Source organism: Mya arenaria, chromosome 11, assembly GCF_026914265.1.
Source record: "Mya arenaria isolate MELC-2E11 chromosome 11, ASM2691426v1".
In the NCBI taxonomy this organism is placed as follows: Eukaryota; Metazoa; Mollusca; class Bivalvia; order Myida; family Myidae; genus Mya; species Mya arenaria.
Window position 1 is genome coordinate 37,017,848 of NC_069132.1, and position 16,422 is coordinate 37,034,269.

Sequence of the window (16,422 nt, forward strand, 5' to 3'; positions counted from 1 at the left end):
TAATAATCGATTACTTCTGGTTAAATGTCACTAATAGATACATGGGTTGTCGTACAATTATTATTGGTTCGTAACCCTGCAGTTTTCTGTTTCACAATGACTTGTAAACAAATGTGAAAACTCATCAAAACTGTTATAAATATAATGTTTACAAAATTTTGCTCATTGTATAACATGTTTGCACCCACAGGAACAACTTTTGATGCCATTTGACATTGAAACATTGTTCAATTGCATCTGTACAGTTCTGTATTGTATATATACAGTAATTTGACAAGTTGAGAACGCAGGTAAGGTTGAAGCCAATGAAGGAATATGCACAAACTCTTAACATGTATAGACAATGATGTGAATGACCCGCCCCCTTAGTTATCTGTCACCTATTTGTGATGTGTGACATTCAATTGTAGTGGGCAGTATGAATCATTGCAAATACTCTGGTACAGCTAGCCACAATAATGCGCATTTAGGAATTTTTTAACATTTGGACATTCATTTTGTTCTCTTAACGCGTAGGGTCGCCCCAAAAAAAATTGTCAAAGATTCTGAAGTGGCTGTTTAAGCACCTGTCAATTGTAACCTTGGACCCCAAGGTATGGGAATACCTGCGACTTTGACTTTCGGTCAAGCCAATCCCAGGTAGAATCCCCTTCTTGCGGCGACAAACTGCTGGTAAAATCTCTGCCAGATGACCCTGCACCCGGGGACATCCTAGGTAAAGCCTATTATAATGTACATATTTAAAGCATACGTTTGGTGTTTGTGTTTTTTTTAATTATCTTGCGATATCTCTTTAAACGCGGACAAATCCCGTTAAAAGAACAATATTACAAAGCCACGGCCCATTCCCCCCATCTTCGGCCGAAAAAGAAAACCATTGCATTCACTTGACACTACAGGGCCACCTGGAAGGTAAAAACACGGCCCATTTCCCCTGCTTTCCCCGGTATACCCCCGGACCTTGGGGGCCATGGTTACATTTGACTGGTGCATTATATGGACTATGGTACAGCCAGATTAATACATGGATACAACTACAGGCCTATGGTTTAAATGTCCATGACACAACTAATCAAATGATGTACAACTATCTGTCTTTGCAGCTCAGCCGCTCTGGGCCGTATTGGATCCTCAGTTCTCAGGCATAAAGTCCGCTAGTCAAGACATATGGTATTCCTTCTGAACTGTAATGTCTGTCTATTAGAGCCATATCTTTTAATCTGGGTCCATATCCGGGGTTATATCTTGGCCATTTTGGCTTATAATAGACCACATATTTAACATGTACAGTCGAACCTTATTGGCTCAAACTCCCAGCGACCGGCGAAAATACCTTGAGCCTCGAAAAATTTCACCCAAGCGGGAATGCTTACCTTCAGTATAAATAAATCGGTCCTTTACAACCAGTTCGCGCGAACGAGGAATTCGAGCCAGGCGAGGCCGAGCCAACGGAAGTCGACTGTATGACCGATGTTAAACATTTTATTACCAATGTTTGAAACTGTTTACAGTGTACACTTATCATAGGTTTAACCTGTTAAAAGTCTTGAAGTCAAGTTTTATATTAGTTGTTCAAACATTTGTCATACATTTTATGGTCACACATCCCTTAAAGGTGAAAGACAACTTAAGGTCATTCATCCTTAACTCTGTATGTACATAAATAAGTACCTATCCAAATACATGCTTTGATGTGCCCAGTCGCAAACTATTGTAATGATTATTTTAATATATACTTTTACATAATATATTTTATAAATCATTTTAAACGATTCGTGTACACGTATATTACAAGCTTAGAAATCTTCTCTGTTGTCAATTTCAGTTTTGTATGAAAGAATTGTCCTTGTTAACTATTCGAAGTATAAGGAGGGCTATACTTCTCTCCCAAGTGTCAGTATCTGGTTTGATTGTTTTTATTGCTTTTGACAGGCACATATATCATTATTGAATTCACCTCAAAGTCAAAGCGGTGAAGACAAGTGTGCTGTCTTATGACAGCTCTTGTTTTTGTTAGTGCTTTGTTTGGTTACATAAAATAAATTTTTGTCATTGCAGGAAAAGGCATTTATTGAGAAAAGAAATGGATGAACCTGTTCAAAAAAAGTTGCGTTTTTCCAAAAATAATAGTAATTCAACAGAGCCTGACAGTTGTCAGAACAGTTTTGAAAGTCAGGAAAATGGAACACTAGAGTATGACCTTGACATTGGTTTAAATGGGGACCAACTAAATGAGGTTTCCAGCTCTGAATCAGTGACTATTAATCATGATACAGTCAATGATGATTCAGCTGAAAATAATATAGCTGACACATCAGCTGGTACATCTTTATCGAAAGTTGAATCGGTTGTAAGAGATGCTAAAACAATAACTAGTGTAATACCTGATGTTGATGAAGATGATGTTTATAATAAAATTCTTCAAAGAAGAGCTGCAAAGAACAGGATCGACATTGTCACAAATGAAGTTTTAGAAGAAACTATTGTTAAGCAGGGAGGTACTTCTGAATCAGTGGAAAACCAAGCTGTGAGTAGCTCTAGCGATGAACTTTTTAAAGATGTAGCTGAAATACTTATCAAGCATCCTGATGTTGACCCAAGTTATGTGTACGACATGCTTGAGAAAGAAAATGACAAGAAAGACAGAATTGATATTGTATTGAAAGAGTTGTTAAAAACAATTACACCGAAAGAAATACTAAACAGATCACCAGAGCATTCCGTTTCAAACAGTGTTTCAGATTCAAGCGTTAGTGCAAGTGTTAATGGAATTGATCTGTTAAGTGACCCAGACTTTAAGAAAAATCCCTTGTACAGAGATTTAAGAACACTGCGTAAGGTTTTACCTGATGTTAACCAGAATGAACTGTATGCATACCTTGAAGCACATTTTTACGAGCCAAACAGGGTGCAAATTGTAATTGATGAGTTAACGAAATCTGATAGTCAAGAATCAGTGCATTCCGAAAAGGAAACAGTTACAGATGACAGAGGTAAAGCTCCTCAGACAGCAGAAGATAGGCTTCAACTTGATTTCAAAGCACTAAAAGATATAATCCGAGATTGTGATCCAAACTTTCTGTTCGAGAAGCTGGTGACAATGGATAGTGATAAGGAAAGAGTTCATAAAATTGCAGCAGAGCTACTGGAAAAACGTGATTACCCAAAGCTTAAAGATGTTCTTGAACATGAAAGACAAAATGCAGAAAAGAAACGTATTACAGAAATGAAGTTTGACTTGCAAGATTTTCTGTCTAAATTTTCAGACCCATTTACATACTTTGAAAATCTAGACAGGCCAGTTTCCGACAACTACAAGGATCATGTTATGGTTTACCTGAAGAATATGTACCCTCAGTTAAAGGCTGGGTACATCAAGAAGGTCGTGAAAGAGAAAAATCACCATCTGGCTCCGGTCGTTGCAGAGATAGATATAGCTTTTCAGCCAACTCCTGGTAAAATTATGGGCAATCTAGTATTATGACCCCATCTTTATTATAGATATTAGGACTATTAAAGTTGAAATTCTCTTCGTGTCGAAAAACACACATTTGTGGTATTTTGCTTTATATTTGTGTGAATTAAACATTTGCCACTACCCTCTGCTTAAGATGAAAAAAGTTTTCTTGGCTTTATTATCAAAATATATGAAGTATGAAAAATCATTTAAATTTGAGTTGTATTTAACTTGGAAATTGATAATAACCCTTCTAAATAGAGCTCTTTCATTCAGGTTCCAGTTTGATTTCTAAATATATTTGTCTGCAGTCTTTCTACTCCTCTGAAGATTTGCAATTCATTCTTAAAAAAACACAATATTACGCCTTGTTACCATTATCCAGGTCGTCGGTCAAAGAAGCAGCGAATGACAATACGGGAGCACCTGAACTACCCAGACACCCCGGACGAACCATTCTTTCAGGAAGTACTCTTCTGTCAAAACAAGAGGCATATCAAAGGTAAGTTATATAATTCAATCCATCAGTGTTTGCCTCACAGAGGTGGCTAGGTTGGTTGTTCGTTGCAGGGCTGCCATACAAATGGGATAAACTGCATTTTGTCTAATTCTACCCTCCGGAGCATTGATATTTGTCTCAAACTATGTGGTCTGAGGTGTTCTTGGTATCTTAAGTCATTTTGCGGTCTTAATGGACCTAACAAAATCCTGTCTGAAGTGAACTCACCTTCTGACGAATGTAGTGTTGGGCATCGGTTCAAGTTTGACTATCGATAATTATCGATTAGTTTCTATGCTTATGTTATGTATGTTTGAAGTTATTTAGTGTTGTTGTTGCTTGTGGCCGTATTGTTAACGATAACAACTGAACACTTCCAAAAGTATAAATGAACTCAAAGGGAAAACTGACAGACATTAACCAAACGCGAATAACAAGACTTAGGACGAAAACCAACATGCTGGTTGAATCGATGTTAGATGATGACCATTTACAATCGATTGTCACTGATTTCAGGCCCAACCCATCAATTTTCGATTAAAATCAATCATCGGAATATCTTTGACTAATGTCCTTCCCCCCAATATGTTGTACTGAAGAAAATATCAAGATAAATATATTTAGGCAAACATGGAGATGCCTCAAAGGTGCTTTAAAGCTGCACTCTCACAGATTGACCGGTTTTTACTACATGTATGTTTTAATTTTTAGTCTTGGAATGAGCCAAATTTTGCCAGTGATGCCAAATTTTGCCAGTGATATAATACTTATATGATAATAAGATCAGATCACAGTTTGTAAATATCTAGGCTTGAAAATTTATGTTGTATGGCTAAAAGAAAATTAAGAAAAGATTAAGGAAAAAGAATCTTTCAGCAGTTTTTCAATCAATTGAAATCTGTTCTATTGTGTGTTATCCTATATGACTGATTGGAAAACACTGAGGTCAAAATCAGTTGATTCTGATGCAAAAAATGATGAAGTTGACATATCAGTCAATCTGTTAGAGTGCAGCTTTAATGTGCAGAAATCATTAAGATATGCACATGGAAATTGTTACTAATATTAAGAAAAATGACGATTAGCATCACAATGGTTTAATGTTTGTTGAGTGAAGGTCTTTATCAGACAGCATCTTTTCCTTTTCTAGATCATCTGAGGGAGGTTCGTGAACAGAAAAACATGAAGATTGACGCAGCCAGACAAGCCGGGGAGCTGCTAGAATGTGGCTGTTGCTATGACGATGAATGTTTGTTTGAAGACATGGCAGCATGCGCAGACGGACACATATTTTGTCAAGAGTGTGTGCGCAGATCAGCAGAGTCTACTCTAGGAGAGGGCAAGACGAAATTTGTCTGCCTGACAGGTACCAACAGAGAACAATAAATTTTAGTTTGTCTGTTTTTCAAAGAAAATTGTTCAGTTATTGTAATAGCCTTGACAGCATTGTTGGTTTTGATGTCATGTGCAAAAACTTTTACCATCGCCATAACTCAAAATCGGTTTTAAGATATTAAAATAGAACCTGGTATACATTTCGTCAGAGACAATATGCAGGGAAAGTGAATCAGACTAGATGGGCAGATGAGATAAGAATCTAAAGATGTTTTTTTTTGGTTTAAAAGGCTAGTAAAAAAGGGTCTTTTATTCTTACTTAACCCTTTGAAAACAAACAAATATAAAATTCTGTTTATATTGTTTTAAATTTTTTATTAACAATAAGAAAGAGGCATAAAGGCATGAAATGTTATAACTGGTAGTAAATTTTTGATAAATGAGTGTTATTATCTACATATAAGAGCTTACCATAAATGTATATTTATTTAATAAAAGGAAAAAAATTATAACGCAAAAATAAAGAAATAATATTGTAAATAATGAATCAGTTCCAAGGAATTATTTCCAATTCAGGTACCTGTGATGGAGATTTCCCCTTAAGTACGCTACAGTCCGTATTAAGCCCCGCTGTGTTTTCCATGGCCCTTCGCAAGCTTCAGGAGGAAGAGATTCGACAGGCGGGAATTCCAGACCTTGTTGCCTGCCCCTTCTGCTCCTTCGCAACAATCATGGCTGACCCAGAAGATAAACTGTTCAGATGCCTGAACCCAGAGTGCCTTAAAGAGTCTTGCAGGTAAGATATGGGATTGTCCCTTGTTTTCAATACATTTATTTTTAGTCATTCACAGCCATTTATATAAAAACTGGTTAATTCTTTGGTTTGGTCAAAGTTAACCTAAATGGTTGTTGATTGGGTGATATTCATCAATTTAAATTATTATTAACCAATCAAATAATTTAGATGTGCAAGTTAAACAAATGAAAATCGGTGGTCAACATATGAATGTTTTATAAAATTTGCTGCTCAGTGCTTGGACTTTGTTTGTAAAAACTTCAATGTTTCTCTTAACATTTGAACAGTTTTAAAGTATTCACAAGAAACTTCATGCTGGCTTACACATTTCACATGTCATGTGATATCTTGTGTAGCAAGTCCCATAACTGTTCCCCATGTTATTCCCTTTTCTCATCAAGCGCTTTACAACCAAATCATATGCAAGTGTAGGTTAGCATGGAGCGCTTTCTAGGTCCTGAGGCAAGAATGTTGCTGCCTCACAGATAGCGCTAAGACAATTTAGGTTGTGGCATAGAAAATTTTAACGTTAAAAATCACATGGACTTTCTGTGGGTAATTGGCTCGCACAGAAAGGCACCTGAGTGATGACTTTGGGAGGTGATTATTATTATTATTAATGACCCTTAATTATTGTTTAACTATGTTTTGCATATTCATGGCAATCCAACATAATAAAATTATATGGCTTAAAATAGAAATATAACTTTAAGAATGTTGGAAATAAACTGAAAACTTATTCCATTTATAACCAAAGGTGCATTTAAAAAGCAGACGGTTAGATAAATTGAGTTCTATGGTTACAATTGGTGCTACCGTATAGCATCTCAAGCTTTCCAACTCCAACTTTGCAATTGGTTAACTTTTCTATTAATTAGTGGCTAGCACTATTTTGATTCAGGTGATTGCTTAGATAAATAAGGCCAACCGTGGAACTATGCAAAAGCGCTATGCCTACATACCCGTTCCAAAAATAAGCGCAGCTTTCTGAAAAGGGCAGTTATATAGCTTATCTTAAGCTATGCTTTTAAAAAGCTGAGCTTTTTTTAGCTAACTCACCCCTGTTTTGTATGCTGAAGTCTTACCATTTGCAACCAATAATGGTTATTTTGCAAATATGTAATGAAGTCATGTATACATGTGTGTTGTTTTTTTATTTATCCCAGACTATGCCAGGAACCAAACCACATCCCACTGCGATGTAACGAGGTGGAAAAGCAGGGGGTTACCGGTATTCGCACGTTCATTGAGATGAAGGTGTCCGAGTCCATGCTTCGTGTCTGTCCCAAATGTCACAAGAGGTAATTTGGAATGATGTTAATCTAATTAATCTGAACCTTTATGAATAGAAATATGTGAAAATGATGTAAAAGCTGCACTCTCGCAGATTGACCATTTGGCAACTTTTTTTGTTTTTGTCTTTGAATGGACCAATGTCTGGAAACCAGTGATAAAAAGACTGCTGTCAAAAGATCAGATTGCAGTTTTTATATTTACATTCAAAATCTAGTGTTTTATGGCTAAAAGCATTATTTTATAAGCAGTCTTAAATCACAGGATTCCAGACATTAATGCAAAAATTGGCAGATTCCAATTTAAAAGAATAAAAAGTTGTCAAAACGATCAATCTGTGAGAGTGCAGCTTTCAGGACAATATGACTGTAAATCATTTTTGCGCTGAAAATAAGCTATTAATAGCTTCCAAGGTGAAACATATTTTGAAGGTGATGTTAGGGTGTTACAAATTGTTTAAAGTTAAGTTACAAAATGACTTGTCTAAAGAGTAACTTAAAAACTTAGTATTTTGATTGGAATTCAGTGAAACTTTAAATATAAACAGAGGGCAGTATGCGCATGTGCAGTGCACATAAATCATAATCTTACCATTTTCATTGCTGAATTATCTCCTCCTTTGACTTTTACTGTATGCATAAATAAAGAAACTGCTTGTCCAGAACATAACTCAGAAAGAACTTGGGGGATTTAAATGAAATATGGTATAGACAGATGACAATGAGAGGAAGTTCGGCACTAAAAGTCTTTAATCCTACTTTCCAAATGTAATGAATTATCTCCCCTTTGCCTTATTTTCAAACTTTTTTTGCCAGGAATGTTACTCCAAAAGTATTTGAGATATTTAGTTTCAACTGCATATTCAGATGCATGTAATTGAAGAGAAGTGCAGTGCACATGAACCATAACTCTGTCTTGGTATTTTAAAATTATTGCCCTTCGTTCATTTTGAGAAATACATTTTGTCTGGAGCATAACTCCAAAAGTTTATGAGATAATGACATCAAACTTCATATACCAATATATCTTATTGAGGAGAAGTGCAGTGCACCAGAACCATAACATTGTTTTTAGTATTTATAATGTTATTGACCTTTCATTTCTTTACTTAAATTTTGTCCAGAGCATAAATTCAAAAGTCTATGAGTTGTTGACTTTAAACTTCATTTACAGACATACCTTATTGAGTGGAAGTGCAGAGCACAGAAACCATAACTCTGTCATTGGTACCATTTTTATGCTCATTTATGTCCGGAGCATAACTGAAAAAAATATGAAGAAGTTACTTCAAACTTCATTTTCAGATAGATCTTATAGAGGAAGAGTGCAGTGTTCAAGAACCATAACTGTGTTTTAACTATTTTAGTTGCATTTTTTTTTTTGATAGCTGCTTGTCTGAGCTATAATATGTAATGGACTCCTTTATGTCTTCATCTTGAGGATAACTTGAAAGCCACAGATAGGATTTTAACGAAAGTATCGTAGTAAACAGCCCAAGTTTGCCCATACTTTTGCATGTTATAAAATGTTTAAACCTGTTGGTAATAATGCTTCAACCTTTTGACTTCTTCTGATATATGTGTATTACAATTGCTGCCTTTTCATGGAGCATGGGCATTATTTTTAAATGTTTGCTATAATTCCTGTACCCTTTAAAGCTGCACTCTCACAGTTTTACCGTTTTTACAGCTTTTTTATTTTTTGTCTTGAAAAGAGCAAATTTTTGCGTAAATATCTGCAAACCAATGATATAATATTGCTGACAAAAGATCAGATAGCAGATTTTCATATTTCCGTTCGAAAATTAATGTTTTATGGCTTAAACCGTTACTAACGGTTTAAGAAATAGGCATAAAACATAAATTTTTGAACATGTATATAAAAATCTGCGTTCTAATTTTTTGTCATCAGCCTTATATAACTGCCTTTCATGGATTTTCGCAAAAATTGGCTCGTTCCAAGACAAAAAATAAAAAAATTGTCAAAACGTTAAATCTGTGAGAGTGCAGCTTTAAAGATTAAAAGATCTTTTATGAACTTTGGGAGTATTTTCAAGTACAAAGAAGTAATGGAATGACATGACTTGAAGCAGTTGTAATAATTGCTGCAAAATGTGACAATTTGCAGGTTTTACAAGTTGGATGGATGTAACAAGATGACGTGCCAGTGTGGAACAACCATGTGCTACGTGTGTCGGGAACCTCACATTGACTACGAACACTTCAGTGACAGTCCGGGGTATGTCCTCATAAATAATTGTCGACATTACATAGATTAATTCTTTCATTAACTAATAGTGCATCCACAACTAGAGTTTTTGAAAACATATGCAAGCTTGTTACAGGAATTGTATAATTCCAATCTGTAGGGTATTGGATCAAGTAACTGTTTTGTACCATGTTGTCAAGAGCGTTCAATAACTATCACACGAATAAGTGAATAGCATTGCAATTCATTGTCACAATAAAAATTGCATGGGTAAGCTATTTGAAACTGTTCCGATATGCGAGTTTATCTATACATAAAAACAAAGGAAACAATCTACAACATGGTACCAGTTTAACATGCACCATGTAAGTTTCGTTCTACTTTCCCTTATGATTTTCCTAGTGATGTTCCGATGATCGATTATAATCGAAAATCGATTGGTTGAGCCTGAAATTGGCGACAATCAATAGTATTTAGGTATAATTCATTATCAAATTTTTTTTTTTTTAAATATTAGTAAGTGTTCAGATGTTATCTTTAACAAAATTGCTGATGAAAGCCTCAATGAGCAAGAAAATGAACTATTTTTTATACAACAACACTTAATAACTTCAATCATAGACATAAGGTATATGCATATAATGATTAAGGGTTTAATACTGTACATGAATAAAACTACAACTCAGTATTTTAAAAACCGATTGTACTATCGATAATCGGTTACTTGAGTGGAACCGATCATCGATAGTAAAATTGCAACCGATTCCCAACACTATGATTTACCATAAAGATATTCATTGTTTTTCAAACTAAAACAATATACTTGTACTGAGAAAATGGTCCCGTCCGCAAATGTGCCTGGAATAAAAATATATTCTTCTCAAGTATTAAGTAGATAATTATGTATGAAATTAAATGTTTTCTGTTGGTTAACATGGTACGAACATATGAGTCCTTCATGGACTGAAAGTGTTTTGCCCTGGCCTTGACCGGACTGCTAAAATTTTGAAGTAACAATCGGTCCCTCCACACACAAAAAACAAATCCCCCCAAAACAGGCCATCTTGAGATCCGACCCAACCTTGACCTTTAATGAATAATAAATAAGTGTCCTATTTAATATGTGTGTTAAGTTGCCATGATGAAAGAAACATGTTAGCAGTCCACAGGCAGGAAGTGATGGAAGCTACAGAAAAGCCGACAGCTAGCTATCTTGAGAAGTTGAGAGCCACCCAAACCTTAGCCTTCAATGAATAAAAATGGTTTCCTTTTTAACATATGTGTTTAGGAGCAGTTATTAAACAATCATGTTAGCACTCCAGGGGCAGGAGATGATGGAAGCTGCAGAAGAGCAAAGGCAAGCTATTTTAAGAGCCAGCCCAACCTTGACCTTCAATGAATAATAATGGTTTCCTATTAACATGTGGTGACATGTGTGATTAGATGCAATGATGACTTAAACATGTTTGCACTCCATCGACAGGAGATGATGAAAGCGGTAGAAGTGCTGATGGCAAGCTATCATGAGAACCAACACAACCTTGTCCTTGAATTAATAATAACTGTTTCCTATTTTACTCGTGTGATTAGGTGCAATGATGACTCAAACATGCGAGCCCTCCACCGGAAAGAGATGATGAAAGCTGCAGAAGAGGCGTCATCCGAATATTTTGAGAATCATCCCGACCTTGACCTTAACAACATGGACATTGACCTCAGCAGTCTTGTAGATAACAGTAAGATTTATTTAAATTTTATCTCTTACCCTTTTCCATAATTTCCTTAATGGTTAAACACAATTTTATTTCACTTACATAAAAGCGTCACATTTAGAAGCTGACTCTGACTGTTAACAATGCTATTTATAGATACTTGTAGCTTTTAGCTTTTCAGCCAACTCCAGGTAAAATTAAGGACAATCTAGTTTTATATATTTAGTTGTTGCCTGATTTACCTAGTTTTGATTATTTGGAAGACATCATTTATATAATTGCAGTTCTGAAAGGAAATGAGGAAAACCAAGATGATTACTATGATGACGAGGGTGATGCTGATGGTGATTAATGAAAACATTTTATGTTTGTAAGTGTTATGAAACGTCAAATATTGCAGCAATTATCACAAAGTTGGTTGCTTATTTAACCTTTTAATTGACTAATAAAGGGATTATACATGCAGCTGTTAATAGGTAAGGGCACAGGGTTGTATGGACGAATGGATGACTGCCTCTTGCAAGCAACCTCCGACAAGAGACCAGACAGTGAGGCTCCCATTTGTTAAATTCACAATGATGATACATTATATATATCATTCACTATTAATTACTGGTAGTCAAATAAATATACAGGTATATAAATTAACTGGAAATCTATGTAAAATAAATGTCTTTTTGCATTTAGTCTATTGTCATTGACTCATTGTATTCACATTCATTCTGCATGTCATTTATTGTTTAGTTATAAATCTTAGGTGCTTAAACAGGTATGTGATTTATCGGAAAACTTTGCGGATTTTCAACAAAAATCATATATTTAAAAAAAAAAATATATAGTTTTTAGTTTGTATATGGTTAGTTATTGACACTCCAGTTTGCTTCAAATTTGAGAGTCATGAGAGCCCTCAAATGGTTTCTAAAATTCCAGTTTTACTTCCGGGACAGAGGGCTTCATACTTTTTTACCCCAAATGGCAATAGAGGCCAAGACGGGCATGCAAACCCCTTATGGTTTCAGCCCTTCAATTGCCAGGTTGATAATATCCCTGTTTAACCTCAAAGGTTGATCCTATATGATTTTGCTGGCAACATATATCAGGGATTTTATTTATGAGCTTTTTCTCAACTTCGCAGAAATTTGCAGCTTCTAAAATTATCAGCAAGGATATGAATGGTATGTAATTTCATTGGAAATTACTCATTTTGCTGAACTTCTTTTCTTGTTTTCATTTATAACTTGATAATGTTAAGATTTTTATTATTTTGGTGCATTATGTATTTACATGGAGTTGCCCAAATTTGTAATTGATGACTTTTTGCTATAAATGTATATACATTTCAGATGAAAAACATATGAACTATGAGCATAAAAAGTCATTGTAGTTGTTGAACATGCACTTGTTCCTATAAGTGTTGTGATTCATTTTCTTAATAATGGCTTTAATGTGTGATCAGTGTGATGGGTACTTGTGCACTTTTTTTGTCGTTTTTTTATGTGAGTTATGTGAAATACGTTTTAAACCAAAAAATTCATATTATTTACTTGTGACTGTATGAAGAATTCTGTGACATGAAATCCATTTTGCTGATTAAAAATTTGTAAATTTTCATGACTCACTCAACAATATACAAGATACATGCAAAGCAACTGTGCACCAGATGATCAATTTGCAAGAAAAAAAGAAAATTGTCGAAAACTGTCATAAAGTTGGTACCACTTAGTTTACAATTTATTTAAGTTTAGCAGTTATTTCGTATTTTTCCATTAAAAAAGATTACTGGGTATGTCTACCTGGTAGAATTCATTCCCTATGCGTGATTTGCTAGTCGGTGTTATCACGTGATATTACCGAGTTAGGTGTATAGCTAAGTGCACAAGAACTGTTACTTTTGCTTCCATATTTTTAGAGTGATTGCCCTTTGTTATTTTTCATGCTTAATGTTTTGTCCGGGGCATATCTTGTAGAATATAAGAGTTATCAACTTGAAACTTCATATGTAGATAGATCTCATGGAGGGCAAGTGCAGTGCACAATAACAGTAACTCATGCTTTCTTAGTTTTAAAGATATTGCCCTTTCTTAATTTTCATGCTTAAAGTTTTGTCCGGGGCATATCTTGAAGAATATAAGAGGTATCAACTTGAAACTTCATAGCTAGATAGATCTCATTGAGGGCAAGTGCAGTGCACAAGAACTGTTACTCTTGCTGCCATATTTTTAGAGTTATTGCCCTTTGTTAATTTTCTTGCTTAGGTTTTGTCCGTGGCATATCTCGTAAACTATAGGAGTTATCAACCTGAAACTTATTCCGTAGATATATCTGATTGAGGGAAAGTGCAGTGCACTAAAACCGTAACTCTTGCATCTATACGTTTAGAGTTATTGCCCTTTGTTAATTTTCATGCTTCAAGTTTTGTCCGGGGCATATCTTGAAGAATATAAGAGGTATCAACTTGAAACTTCATAGCTAGATAGATCTCATTGAGGGCAAGTGCAGTGCACAAGAACTGTTACTCTTGCTGCCATATTTTTAGAGTTATTGCCCTTTGTTAATTTTCTTGCTTAGGTTTTGTCCGTGGCATATCTCGTAAACTATAGGAGTTATCAACCTGAAACTTATTCCGTAGATATATCTGATTGAGGGAAAGTGCAGTGCACTAAAACCGTAACTCTTGCATCTATACGTTTAGAGTTATTGCCCTTTGTTAATTTTCATGCTTCAAGTTTTGTCCGGGGCATATCTTGAAGAATATAAGAGGTATCAACTTGAAACTTCATAGCTAGATAGATCTCATTGAGGGCAAGTGCAGTGCACAAGAACCGTAACTCTTGCTGCCATATTTTTAGAGTTATTGCCCTTTGTTAATTTTCATGCTTAGGTTTTGTCCGTGGCATATCTTGTAAACTATAGGAGTTATCAACCTGAAACTTATTTCCGTAGGTATATCTGATTGAGGGAAAGTGCAGTGGACAAAAACTTTAACTCTTGCATCTATATGTTTAGAGTTATTGCCCTTTGTTAATTTTCAAGCTTAAATTTTGTCCGGGGCATTTCTCGAAAACTATAAGAGTTATCAACTTGAAACTTTATAGAGATAGATAGATCTTATTGAAGGGGATCGCAGTGCACAAAAACTGTATCTCTTGCTTCCATATTAGAGTTATTGCCCTTTGTAAATTTTCATGTTTAACTTTACCTTGCACACTTTTTTAGCTCACCAGAGCACGAAGTGCTCAAGGTGAGCTATGGCTTAACTTTGTTACCTTCAGTTCAAATGCCACCTACACTTGAAAGTTAAATGGCAACATATCATTGTCTATAAATCAATAAAATGCCAATCTAACAGCTATAATGTTGACAGTAAATAATTCGTCAGGCGACACATCCGACTCCCGGAGTTCTAGTTTTACAATTATGATATCAAAGCGTAACACATTCTATTAAATAATTGTCCTGAAATTTGTTACAGAAAAAAACCTTTTTTGGTGCCAATCTGGTGTACAGCCCCTTTCAGACTTTTGTTGAAAATAATGGTATTATATTGATGTTTGTTATATACATGTAAATTAATAAATAAATTTTGAATCGTATAATATAAAATATATTCAATTGAAATTCTTCATTCATTATTGTGTCAATCTAGTATTCTATAAATATATTGGTCTAATTATAATAAATTATATTTATATAATAAATTATTTTGTTTTGCAAGTACTTTTACATTGGCATGGGAATTGTCTGATTGTTTTAATCATTCATTATTAATATGTACTTGAATCGTTCAGAAATCATGACTACTTTCTGTGTTATTTATGTTTATTTAATTGTTATTATCCCTTATTTTGAAATAAATAAGTAGATATTTTGAAGTACTCTGTATGACACATATCGGTAAATGAGATAAATATTTATGTTATTGTTGTCACCATGACTGTAACGGCCATATTTAGGCATTAATATTCCGCTTAAGCCTATAAACTTTGAAGTTGAACTTTGTTCCGGAATCATTATTATTACTAATCTAAATTGAAGTACCCCACAGTGTCATTTTAATCCTATATACGTTTAGTTAAGAAGGCCATTAAAATTACTTTGTTGTGTAATTTCATTTTATTTTGCAATGTGATAATTTATTGTTACAAGTATTATCTATTCATACAGAAAATAATTATTTGTTATAAACATATACATACAACATTCACTGTGATTAAATTGCATGTGTGCGTACAATTGTTTGATCCACATCGTGCAATGCTCGTCGTATGATATAAAGTTGTTATACAGTCTCCTTTTGATCTATCATTAAATGTTGAATTAATGTTTCTGCTTGTTTTTATCATTCAGCTTCTTAAACTTGTTTTTTTAATAAATGGATTTATCTTTTTATAGAACTTATGACTTCCCATGTAGTTTGGGAAAAGGACTGACTCCCTTCGTAGGTAACATTACTTAATTGAAGTAGAATGACTCTAGAAATAATTCCTCCTTTATTGCCGGTTCTATGTAGTTCCCAGTGTTGGTCATGAATACACAGCAATATTTTTTTGCATATATACCCAGCTGGTCGATAGGCTAATTGCCTCCCTTTGAAAAAGAAAAAAAAAATCAAATATCACATGACTGTGACTGGGGTCAGCCACCGGCAGACTTTTATCGACACAAGAGACTGAATTGATAAATGTTTATTCAGGCCCAAATACACTCATTATACACACGGTACAAAATATATGATAAGATAGCTTAAACATTAGAATGTAGCTTGAATGTACTTCATAATATATCAGACAGACTGATTGAATGACATAATAAAGAAATGCACCATGCGAGATCTGTATTTGACAGAATAAGGCAGAAGATTGTGAGCAATAGACTACTATTTCTGTACTGTCAATCTTAGACCAATAACATTTAATCCTCCTCTCTGGTGTCAATCTCAATATACATGTACATTGTCAAAGGCTTAAATGATTTCTGATTAAAAAAAAAGTGTTTCAGTGAATATTATTTGAAATATCATGAATGATCTTTATTATTATTGTTTACATATTGATTAAGCTTTACTATTTATCCCTACTGTTACACAACTTATAAGTTGAGTTGACAGGGGAGATCACTGCGT

General features: G+C 34.5%; 1 protein-coding gene across 1 annotated transcript; it reads left to right on the top strand.

Moving 5' to 3' along the window:
• The first annotated feature begins 96 nt into the window (after positions 1 to 96).
• On the top strand, positions 97 to 15,615 carry LOC128207181 (E3 ubiquitin-protein ligase RNF216-like). The gene is made up of 9 exons (XM_052909964.1): positions 97 to 290; positions 2,059 to 3,455; positions 3,843 to 3,959; positions 5,107 to 5,322; positions 5,868 to 6,087; positions 7,254 to 7,388; positions 9,508 to 9,618; positions 11,179 to 11,324; positions 11,585 to 15,615. The coding sequence occupies exons 2-9, from the start codon at positions 2,084 to 2,086 to the stop codon at positions 11,650 to 11,652; spliced, it is 2,385 nt and encodes a 794-aa protein (XP_052765924.1). The 5' UTR covers positions 97 to 290; positions 2,059 to 2,083; the 3' UTR covers positions 11,653 to 15,615.
• Positions 15,616 to 16,422: the final 807 nt, after the last annotated feature.